The 12,629-nt window shown below is 37.4% G+C and overlaps 1 protein-coding gene and 1 pseudogene across 4 annotated transcripts in view; both read right to left on the bottom strand.

Moving 5' to 3' along the window:
* Nucleotides 1–12,629, bottom strand: part of GPLD1 (glycosylphosphatidylinositol specific phospholipase D1) — a 52,132-nt gene that overhangs the window by 30,014 nt on the left and 9,489 nt on the right. For all 4 annotated transcript variants that reach the window (XM_039869512.1, XM_039869514.1, XM_039869511.1 and 1 more), the window contains exons 4-8: nucleotides 8,277–8,355; nucleotides 4,927–5,024; nucleotides 4,422–4,532; nucleotides 3,585–3,633; nucleotides 2,866–2,920 (exon numbers count right to left, since the gene is read on the bottom strand). In XM_039869512.1, coding sequence (XP_039725446.1) covers nucleotides 2,866–2,920; nucleotides 3,585–3,633; nucleotides 4,422–4,532; nucleotides 4,927–5,024; nucleotides 8,277–8,355 — 392 coding nt within the window. The remainder of the gene's footprint in view (nucleotides 1–2,865; nucleotides 2,921–3,584; nucleotides 3,634–4,421; nucleotides 4,533–4,926; nucleotides 5,025–8,276; nucleotides 8,356–12,629) is intronic.
* On the bottom strand, nucleotides 12,094–12,212 carry LOC120608003 (uncharacterized; annotated as a pseudogene).

Raw genomic sequence — 12,629 nt, 5'->3', positions numbered from 1 at the left:
AAGATATTATGAACCTTATTCCAAAATCTTTAAACACTTAGATGAAATGGAAAAGCCCTAGAAAAATATAAAACTCCTTAAAACAAAATTGAAAAACTGTATAGTCCTATAACCATTAAAGAAGTTTTTTTTTTTTAAGTCTCTACAAAGACAACATCAGGCCTAGATAGCCTGACAGACAAATTCTACCAAACATTCAAAAAATCAGAGTTCAAATCTCACACAGACTTCCAGAGAATAGAAAAGGAAGGCACACTCCCCACTTCATGATTCCATGAAGCCAGCATAACCTTGACATCAAAATCAAACAAGAGCAGAAGAAAGGCATATCATAATATAAGCTCACTTGTAAACAGAGGTGCAAAAACTTTAAGCAGCAAATATAAATGTAACAAATACAAAAAAAAATGATATATCATTGCAAAATTGGTTTTGTCCCAGGAAGTAAAGTTGATTTTATATTAGCAAATAGATTACTATAATTTGCTATAACATTAAGAAACAATTATCTCAACAGATGCGGAATAAGAGTTTAATACATATGAAATTGATTTCTAATAAAAACCACTAGCAAATTAGAAATAGAATGAAACTCCCTTAACTTGATAAAAGATGTTATAAAAATCTACAGCAAATATTACACTTAATGATGAAAATTTGAAAGCATTCTCTTTAAGATCAGGAATAAAAAAGTATATCCAATATCACCACTTCTATTGTACTGGAAATAATAGCCAGTGAGATACAGCAAGAAAAAGAAACTACAGGTATAAAGATTGAAAAGGAAAAGCAAAATTGTCACAATTTGTAGATTATAAATTGTGAGTCTACGGAAAATTCAAAAGAATCTCCAGATAAGTTACTAGAATTAATAAGATAGCTTAGAAATGTTGCTAGATACAAAATCAAAATTAGAAAGTCATTTGCATTTCTGTACACCAGTAATCTTTTAAAAAATATAACTGGACCAAAAGTTACTATTTATGGTAGCAAAGAAAAATATAAAGTAAACTAAATCTAATAAAACGTGTAAGACCTTGATGAAAAAATTATAAAACTTTAAACTCATTGAAGAAGACAAATAAAATACATAACATGTTAATGGATAAGTGGACTCAACATTGCAAAGTTGTTAATTCTTTCCAATTTAACTCTAAATTCAATAAAACCTAATCAAAATTCCAAAAATATTTTTCTTGGAACATACCACTTCATTTGAAAGAGCTAAGGCAAAGGGCTAGGCAATGTACATTTAAAGAAAAAGGACAGGTTGAGAGACCAGCCGTAATAGATGTCAAGACATAGTATAAAGCCACCATAATTTTAAAAAATAGGTATTTCTCAGTGATCGTCAATTCGACCAATACGACATAACTGAAGGCCCAGAAACTGACCCACACACATATGGGATTTTAATTTATGTCACAGAGGTCATTACAGATCAGTGAGGAAAGGGTAGAAATGATTCTGAGACACTTAATCTCTATAGGAAAAAATGAAATTAGATTCTATCTGAGCATATACAAAAAAATTAATTCCAGGTAAATTAAAGATATAAAGTTAAAAATAAAACTGTAAAAGCTTTAGAAGGCTAGGTAAGAAAATAACCTCATGCTTTCAAGTTAGGGAAGGATTTTGTCAAAAGTACAAGTACAAAGGAAAACACTTATATATTCGACTACATTAAAATTAACAAATTCTGTCATGATACACTACAAAATAAGTAAAAACATGCCACAAACTATAAAAAGGTATTTATAACAAATAAATAATAAACTAACAAAAGATGAGAAGCTCTAATAGACAAAGAATACTCACAAATTAAAAGGACAAACAACCCAACAGAAAAATAGGCTAAAAACGGAAGATCTTCACTTTAAAATCAAACACAAATGATCAATAAATCATGAAAGAATGTTCAAACTCATCAGTAGTCTGGGAAATGCAAATCAGAACTTTAATGAGATACCATCACATGCCAAACAGGTTAGAAAAACTTAAAAGTTGGACAATACCAAGCGTGGGAGAATGCAGAAGCAGCAGAACTATTATACAAAGCAAATCAGAGTTTAAACTGGAAACAACATTTTGAAAAAGAGTCTGGGATCACTTAGGTAAGCGAAGCATGTATATGTCCAACGACCTAACTATTCCACTTCTGGTGTTTGAGAGAGTCCCCTCTAGTGTACAAACATATGTACAAAACTGTTCATAGCAACACTATATGTAAAGCAAAAATGCTTCATATGACTTGCATATCCATCCACATTAGAATAAAGTCATACTGGTACATCCGCACAGTAGGAGCGCATAGTGATGAAAATGAATGAACCATAGTTCTGATAACTCTGTATATCAATATAATTAAATCTCAGAAACATAATTTTAAGCAAAAATTTGCAGAACGCACACTGTGCAATTCTATCAAAAGTGAAAAACAACGCAATATTTTACATATGGATACATGATATATATAGCAAAACTAGAGGGAAAAGTGACAAAATGATTAACAGGAACCCTAGAGTAGTGGCTACCCTGCGGGAGAGAAGGTGATAAGACAGACAGAAGGCAAGGGGCTCCTAAGATAAAATGAGGCTCTGCTTCTTAAACTGGGTGGTAGCTGCTCAAGTGTGCATCATTTCACTATTTTATGTATTTATAGATATACATTCTTTACTATATTTGGTATAATTCAGATTTTTTTCAAGAATCTACTTTGATTATTCTATTTCCAGTTTTACTCTTCAAAATTTACAAATGCAGAAGACTCCTATTGACATTGTAAGTTATATTTTCTAAAGTAAAAAGGGTCAAGCTCCTAAATGCCATTTAAATATCACATATTTAAATATACATTGTTCTTACCAGTGCCGTGAGAGGTAGTTAAAATTAAACTCAAACTGGCTCAACACATCTCCTCCTGTGGCGAGAGAGAAATATTTACATGTAATGGATTAGTGACCACAGAGAGCAGGCTTCTTTCTACACAAATTTGCACAACCCGGTTTATCAGTTCTTCGCATTGTTACAAGTTTCTGTTCATTGTTTTAGGTATAGGCACGTCTTTAAGAAAAAGTGACCTTTTAAAATCTTAGTGACTGAAGTACAAATTAAAAAAGAATCACTCATATAATCAAAGTGTTTTTCACTTTAAGGAAAGATGGACCATAAGGGTTCTTTTAAATAAATACCACTCACCATCTAGTTTGTATATTCAAAGGTAATTTACTATAGGAAAAAAATGGAGTTTACGATTTAAAGCTAATGTACTAGTAGACACTAGGTAATAAATTTTAATCTGACATGAAAGTAAAGCTTTTCTAAAATTACACTCCTATGTAAGTAAATGATAAAATGTGATTTAACAAAAAAAATACACATATACACAACTTTTCAGAAGTACATCTCTATGTTAAATGAGGTATGCCTGTACTCTAAATGAACCACAATATTCAAATAGAAAGCAGTTAGCATATGCTACTGGCAAGATCGTAAAAAACATATTTAAGGTACAGTAGTGACTTCATTACACATAAAATGTAATTACCACAAAAGAAAATTTGGCAAATATAAAGAAACAGTACCAAAATCACCAGCTGCATGCGCCTCAGAAAAGGAGCCGTGAAAATCAATCTGAGAAAGAAAGAGAACCATCTGGTATAGATCACAAGTTGTAGCCCCGACTCCTATCCCACAAGTGAGTGAATAGTGGGGAGGTGACAGCCTAACCCAAGGAACTGCTGAGGATGCATAGTGGATGGACTCAATTTTCAAAAAACCATTTAATTTTATCTGTTAAAAGAAAGTGTATTGGCAGCTGAGTTGTATACTTAATGCCTGGTGGTAGGCAAAGCTACCATGGGCATTGCACCTAATAGAATATCCACAAAATCTCTACTGAGTACAAGTTTAAGCTCCTCACGGAATGGTATTAACATCAGTGAATGACCAGAGGGAACTTCCAGAAGCTAAGTCACCAGGTAAGAGCACAGTGTTCAGCTTGGGGCCATGGCATTTTCATACGGAAAATTAAAAAGGAAAAAAAAAACACATGGAACTATTACTTTAAATAGAACCAAGTAGTAGGAATTCATATTCTTATTAAGATCCACGGCTTGAATAAAACATAAAATTTCTAAAATATCGCCATGACTAAAACAGGACATCACTCCTTCTGCTGTTTTCAGTGTGCCCTAGTTGTTCTGCCCACGCGGACGAACTTACCCAGGTACTAGGAAGAGTAAGAGAAATGAATAGGACGAGATGGAAATCTAATGAACACACTCTGGGCAATAGATCTCATTTCCACATGACATCTGAATAACCTAAAGTTTTCCTTTCCATTAAAAAGGTCCAGTTCTGTCCTTGGGTATGACAGTTTCACTCTCATAATGCCATTACCCGTAAAGACAGGTACTCACATCTCCCATTGTCCTGAGGAAGCCTTGTTCGATGCCCAGGCTGTGCCAGCTGACGTCCGCCACCATGTGAGATGCAATTCCAAACAAGAAAGCTACCAATTTCTCTGTGTCCTGCCAAATAAACAAGTCAGAGTGGAGTGTCTGGGTGATTTTTACAACACTCCTATAGAAAGTTTTATAAATATGAATTTATTTCCATTATTGAGACTTAACAATAAATCAGGGGCAGGCACACTGTAGTGTCTGGTTACCAAAAACCACAAAAGACTTTTTGACATGTTTTGGAGTACTTTGGAAGAGTAATTACTATTGGAGCAAAATGACCAAGTGACAGACCTAAATCTTTAAAATAATTTATTCAAGTATTAACCAGCCATCTCCTGTGTCCCATGTACTATATTTGGCAATATAGGTACAGTGGTGATCGACCCTCGTAGAATCTGGGTGTGTGTGTGCAAATGGAGTCAATGCAGGTGCAGAAAAAGAATGAGAGGGCCATGCCTACCTTCTCCCAGGGGAGGGGGTAGTTCTCTCGGATATAATGAATGCTTGCGTTGAGAAATGGAGTCCAGTGAGTGCTTTCAGACACATCATGAAATTGTCCTGACAAAACAAAGGCAGAACTCAGGATTCTTTCTTAAAAAATAGGAGATTTCCAATCAAATCTTCCACCACCACCTGCTGAGTCCCTTCTCCTTCCCTCCAAGCCTCTTATTTTTTCTATGAATGCAAAGGAAGCCTCTAGAACAGAAGAGCCACCAAAAGAGAAAGTAACCTAAGCTGGCTCACGGCATCTCATATCACCCGGGCTGCAACAGAGGCTGGAAATTGGGTTTCTTTGTTGACAGGAGGTAGTTAACGTTTCTTTTTAATAATGATTATTACACAAGTAATAAAGGAACTGAAATCATCCATAATTGCATCACCCTGTGGTAACTACAATGAACATTTTGGTGTATTTACTTCTAATTGTCTTAAATAAGTGTCTAAACATGTATATACATATTTTTAACAAAATTAGGTTCATAACAGTATATAGCTTAAAAATTTTTTAAATTTATTTTTCAATTACAATTGATATAAAATATTATATTAGTTTCAGGTATATAACATAGTGATTAGTCACGTTACAAAGTGATCACCCCAATAGATGAATGGATAAAGAAGATGTGGTACATATATACAATGAAATATAACTCAGGCATAAAAAAGAATAAAATCTTACCATTCGTGACAACATGGATGGACTTAGAGGGTACTATGCTAAGTGAAATAAGTCAGAGAAAGAAAAAATACTGTATGATCTCAATTATATGTGAAATCGAAAAACAAAATAAACAAAAACCCCCAGAAACTCATAGGTACAGAGAACAAATTGATGGTTGCCAGAGAAAGTTTGCGGTGCTGGGTAAAAAAGATGAAGGAGATTGAGAAGTAGAAATTGCCAGTTATTAAAACGATCATGGAGATGTAAGTATAGCATAGGGAACATAGTAATATTGTAATAACTGTATATGGAGTCTGATGTTTTCAAATCTGTGCCCTAAAAATAAAGACATAAACTGTGTTTTTTTTTTAATCTTTTCCATCACATTGAGCCTCTCTAAAAACACAGAAGACAAAAGCAGATACACCAAAGACTTTTACGCATTTGAATTTATCATAATTGTTTTAAAATAGCACAGGCTCCAAGTAGCCTCTGAAGTGAGCTAATGAGGGTCCCAGGGTCCTCTTTATTCCCACGGGAGGGGTAGAAGAGACAGAACTGGCATCTAATTCTAAACCTCTAAATGCACAAATTCTTCACGGAGCCTCATGGGTCATGGGGGCAACCGAAAGCAACCCTTCAGAATTTAAATCCCTCAGTTCCATTTTTTTACACTGTCACTAACCCATTTTAAATCATTGGTTTCTCTGCGAATGATTTTCAAAGAAGTTGTAACTAAGAAATTTGTTCTCCTAGAGATAAAACTTACAATTCCTATTCCACAGAATACAGTACAAATCCAGAATTACATACATAAGAGTCCTTCTGACATACCTCCACTTAACCAAATACTAGGTTAACCAAAGTTCTTTGTTCTCTCTGTAAATCGTACTGACTGGAAGCAAAAGAAACCCCCCACCTGCACCCCAAGCGTGCTGGCCGCTATCCACAGGCACCTCTGTCCTGACAGCTGTGCTGTACTTACGGAGGGCAAGCCAGGTCTGCTAACTCTGCTTAAGCCAGTTGTCCTCATTATTATAATTATACAATTTAATTCAACATTACATAAGCTGATGAAATATGAGTAAAAGAAACAAAAAGTTGTTTCTTTGGCAACAAAATATCTAAATGCTTTTGAAAGATGCAATAAAAGTGAATCGCCAAAGATGGTATCTACTGTTGAAGTAGATATGAGACAAAGGTAAGATTTGAAAAAAATCACAAAAATCTAAGAAGACTCTGCATTCGAATTCCTTATAACATTATTTATTTTGTAATTCTTTCCAACTGACTTTTTGGTTCATCAGTCACACACTGGTCCCAATCTTTAGAGCAGATAGGAAGATCCCTACTGCTTTATTAAAAGAAGGAAAATGCTGGAGTTTGTATCCCTCTTCCACTCTTCTCAGAACCCTTATTATGGTGGGGTCTGTCTGTATCTAAAAATGGCATATGTTAAGCAATGTTTCTCAAATTTAATTGACAAAATAATCTTTTTTTCCTACAGCCTCCTGAATACATTTTGGGAAGTGCTAATTTATAAATAATGGTTAGAAAGAGGGAGGACTGCAACAAGCAAGGAAAATAATAGAACCGAGAAATGATAGTTCGCAGACTAAGATCGAAACAGAAAAACAACTTACAAATATGAAAATTACAAAAGCTTAGCTATCTGGGATCACCTGTAGGAACGAGTGTCCCTAAACATTGCATTGATTCTTAAGGCATCACTGTATTTAACGATATGGGATAATGGCTAATGACTCCGAGATTCCAAAGATGGTTTACATGATGACCCACTGTGCTGGATGTCTTTCATTCTTTCTGCATATCCACTCTCTATCTTTCTCCACCCGGTGTTGTGCCTCTGAGGTGACCTGCTTACATTGGCTTCTTTGCCCTCTTGCTTTGGGTTTGGCCAATGGGGAGAACCGACAGGATATAAGAGAAAAGGAGGAAAAGAGGTTGGCATACTCATTCTCCCAAGCTTCTATTCTGTGGGGTCACAGTGGGCTGTGTCCCTTGATTGAAAATCCTGGCCCCCATAAAGAGACCTTCTCCACACAGCTCATTCTCTTTCTGCAGTTTTAGTCACTGCTCCCTCCCCTGCACCATCTCTTGCCATTTTCTTCCATCTTGTCCACACTTGTGTAACTGGCCCCCTTATAAAACTCCCCTCCGATGACTCAGTTTGAGTGTGCATGCTGGGACCCTGACTGATACAACCTGTAACACTACCTTAGATTTGTATAACACTTGACAAAATAGTATGCATTCATGCCAACAAAAATCCAGTGAAGCAGCGAGCAGGCACTATTATGACTATGTTACAGACGTGGAAACAGACTCAGCATGGAAGTGACTTTTTCAAGGTCACATGCTAACATACAACATAGAAGGAACAAAAACTCAGGACTTTTGGTCTCTTTCAAAATGTTTTCTGCCTCAAAGCAGTTCAAGTGAAGGTTAAAGTTTTCAGAATTTCTATGCTTAAGCAGGTAAGTTTTGGGTAATAGAAAATGCAACTCTGAACTAAGTCATGGACCAACAATAGTGGAAAACATAATGTGCTGTTATTCTTTGAGTCACAGAGATTCCTATTGACCAAGTAAAAATGACATCGTTTGGTTTGCAAAACTTCATCTTACCTCTTTCACAGATGCTGGGGTAGAATGCATCAGGAAACACGGTTCCAGCCTGATACGCATCCTGGTGTTCAGCTAACAACTGAGGAGCAGGAAAATGCAGAGATTAAGGGGGGAAGTCAACAGCTTGGGAAGAGCAGGTCCAGTCAACTTCCTTCAGTGAGATGCAGGAGTAATTTGGTTTGGGGGTGGGGAGATGGAAGGAAGGAGGAAGGAAGGCATAAATAATAAAGTTCATGCATAATCCAACACAACACCTTACAATATGTAACTTCAGATTCTTTCCTACCAAACATGGGCCAATTAAGAAGTAACAAATATCACTTATTTGAATTTCGCCTCCTCTCATTTTCTCTGTCCTCCCAGTCGAGCAGGATTTCCCTAAGGCTATTTCATGACCCAGAACTAGTGGGTATAAGATTTTCAATGATCCATTGCAAACCACTGAAATGAGAAAAATACAGACATGTATACATATATAATTTATATATATATATACATATATGTGTGTGAATATATATATACATATATCAGTTTATAGTTGCCACCTATGCTTTAGAGTAAGATTATGTCCTTTGTGCTTTAGGTGGTTTTGAAAAATCTGCTTTCCTTTTTTAAATGATATAAAAGTAGATGGTAGAGGTTTCTTTTCAGTGTGCTTCCTTGGCTGATTGGTTCACTCTACTTCATTCCAACCCTCTATGAGGTGCCCAGGCATGTGTGAGAGTCTAGAGAACAAAGACCACATTCTCGGCCTCCACTGCAGAGCTCATGTCTTCCTTTCTTGCTTCTTCAGCTGCATGCAGGGCTTGGTTTTCATGCAGCAGAGATGGAGAGGGCCCAGGTGTGTTCGCAGGCAAAGGTCCAGGGCATCCATTTTGCTAGTAAGGAGCAAGGTTGAGGTGATGAGGTCCCAAAGCCAACAGTCTAGGTGACTTCTTACTTTCCAGATCATGTAGGAGACAGTTGGACCTGGAATTAGCAGGTGGGGCAGTGGCTGTTTGACTGGGCACAGGTAGCCTGCCAGGCCAGTTCTGTGTGTGGTTGTGGGTGTCCTTTCTGGACCTGCAGCCTGGATCCAGCTCCTCCAGTTCTGTTTGTCAGCACTAAATTCTCTACCACTCGGTTTTGAGCTCCTCTCTCAGCATAAGCTATCCAGAAGGTTTTCCACCATCTGCAAGTAGACTCTGATTGACACAATGGGCAAAGTCAAAGCTTGGCAACCCAACTTTTTAATATTGCAATAAGGACATACAGCAGGGACCATAAGTGGAGGCTACATAAAAGTTCCACAAAGGACTCAAAACATAGGGAAATATAGTATCATCTGCTTTTTGTTGTTGCTTTTCCAACCAGTATGTATCCCTTTCCCAGTCTTCTAGGCACAGAATCCCTCTCTCCTGAGGAGAACCCGTTCCATGCTGAGCAGGTGGGGTTGACCACATGAGTATGAGGCCAGCAAGTCCACTCTCACCACAGTGCTTGGCTCAGAGATGCACGTTGAACAGAAGTTTGTTTGGTTAGAACTTTCCCCAAGACCTCTCAGCTGGAGCCCTGGGGAAGATGCCCTCTTCCCTCTGGGGAGCTTAGGTTGGAGGCTGAGTCCTGCATGGGCAGTGTCTTCTACATGGAGAGAGATGGCACCACCTGGACTTCCAGCTCCAGCTCTGCCCCAGGGCTGTCAGTTACATATACTCAGAAAGTCTCCTTTTTTCTAAAGATAATTTGAGCTGGACTTGTCACTTAATAATAATTAATTTCACTGAATAGTTACATCATCAGCCACTGTCGTAGTCACTTTATATGTATCAAGACTTGTTGCATCTTAATCTCCTAGTGAGGTAAGTACGGTTATTTAACATGAAAACAGAATTCTGAAGTAAATTTTGAAAAGTAAATGTGTTACTAAACAGTCAGGAAACTTCTGGGGGGAAAAAATGTACAGAGGAAAGATGTATCCTTCAGGCATAAAAATGAATTTTTAAGCTACAGAAATAAAAACAGTACGATATCCGAAACAAAAGAGACAAATCAATAATACAGAAGAATGAATCAGACTCAAGCATATACAATCACTTAATGTATGATACAAAGGAATAAAGGATGGAGTAATTAATAAATGGTGTGAGCACAACTCTACTGCAGTGAAGAGTCCACTTTTGCATGGGAATTCTAGGAGACACTGACTTGAAATTAACTTTACCAATGACAGGCCACTAGATCCCTACCATGCTTTATGCCAAAATCAGTACAAGATGAGTTAGAGATTTAAATGTCAAAAATGGAGCCATAAAATTAACAAGACAAAGTTTAAGTGTATAATTGTATAATTTCAGAGTAGGAATGATTTTTCTAAGCAAAAATACAGGCAGAAATCATCGAAGAAAAGACAAGAATCATCAATAGATGCTAAGTTTAATGAGAAACAGGATATTTACATTACCTCAATATATCTCTCCACAAAATATTTACTTGCTAATTAATTAAAAAGTAGAAAATACTTAAACTTTCCAGCACAAAAATGTGACAAATACCATCTCAACCAAGAGATAAAAATGAACATTACTAGGACTTCTGTTTCCAGGAAGATGGAGTAGATGCACTTTTCCTTCCTCTTATTACTTAGTACGGTAAAAAACAACAACAACAAAAAAACCTGGGTATAGTATATAACATGAAGTTAAGACCCTCTGAAAGGTGAAGGTAAGTATGCAAATTGGCCAGGAAACGTGGGATGGAAGAATAACACTGTGGTGAGTTCTCTGGGTGTTCTTTTTGCTCATACATCCCAAACTGGATACTGGAAGAGCCACAAGGCTATCTAGAAACCCCAATGGGTTTAGACCCCCTCACCAAAAAATAGCCATAGGACCAGGAGAGGGGAAGGCTGCAAGACAGAAAACTTTTAGACAATAATCTCTCTACTCTAGCTGAACATCACAGAAAAACCATGGCCCCGCACTTACCCACGTCACCTAAGGCTGAGTGGGGAGCCTGGATCTTCTCCTCACCAGGCTGTAATGAGGTGCTCAGCTCCCCCATTGAAGTGGAGTCAGCCTTCATCCCTGCCATTCTGCCCCCATCTCTACCCCTCAGTGTCAGTGGAGACCATGAGGAGAACAAAGACATCCAATCCCAACTGGCGGTAGTAAGGCGCCTCTCCCCTCCTCTCTGGGGTGGTGTCAGAAGAGGCCCAGGGGAGATCAGGACATTCCTACCACCCAGTAGTAAGAGGATATCTTGCCCTCTGACATCAGTAGAGGCCGAGGTGAGGAGCAGGTATTTGGCACTCTTGCCCCTCCCAACCAGGAAGGCATCAGTGCAGGCCTGGTGAGAAACCTTTACTTCTACCCAGTCAGCAGTTAGGAAGCAATGTCCCCTTACCACTTCCCCTAATGAAGTGTTATCAGAAGATGCCGACTAAATCAGGTTTAAATATGACCCAGAGTCTCTTAATCTAATACCCAAAATGTTAAGGTATCGATCAAAGACCACTCATCACACCAAGAACCAGGAAGATCTCAAAAGGAATAAAAACAATCAACAGATGCTGTCACTGAGAAGCAGAAATGTTAAAATTATCTCACAGATATTTTAAAACAGCCATCATAAACATGCTTTAGCTGACAATAATGAACACACTTGAGACTAACTAAAAAATAATAATAAAATTGAAGTCTCAGAAATAGAATATATGAAGAAGAACTGAATGGAAATTTTATTTTTAAATTTTTTTTTTTTTTAGGCAAAGCAACCCTTGGTTGAGCTCACAGATTGCAAGGACCTTGTCAGCTTACAATCCCTTATTTTTTATTTTTTACACCTACAGCACCTGGTCTTCTTAGGTGGTCTCTCATCGAAGTACTAACCAGGCCCAACCCTGCTTAGCTTCTGAGATCAGATGGGATCGGACTTATTCAGGGTGGCATGGCCGTAGACTCTGAGTGGAAATTTTAGAACTGAAAAATACAATAGCTAAAATAAAAGTTAACATCACCAGAAATGGTACAGGTTGACATTGTGTACTTTCCAATACAATGCAATGAGAAGAAAACATAGCATTGCTTCGATGTTTTACAAACATTTATCTGCAGGGGAATACCTTCAAGGGAATCTAATCGTCATGAACCATCAGACAAAATCAAATTAAGGTACATTCTACAGAGTTACTGGACTGTACTTTTCCAAAATATCAAGGTCATTAACGACAAGGCAGGCCTGAGGAACTGTTTCAGGTTGGAGTAGATTTGAGGGTACTGACAACTAAATACAACAGATCTTGAATTGGTCCTGGAACCATAGAGGATATTATTGAGACAACTGGTAAAATTTGAATGAGGATTGGGTCATAGTGTT

The sequence above is a fragment of the Pteropus medius genome, unplaced genomic scaffold (genome assembly GCF_902729225.1).
Source record: "Pteropus medius unplaced genomic scaffold, Ma_sr-lr_union100, whole genome shotgun sequence".
Lineage (NCBI taxonomy): Eukaryota > Metazoa > Chordata > Mammalia > Chiroptera > Pteropodidae > Pteropus > Pteropus medius.
This window is presented reverse-complemented; position numbering and strand designations above follow the sequence as displayed.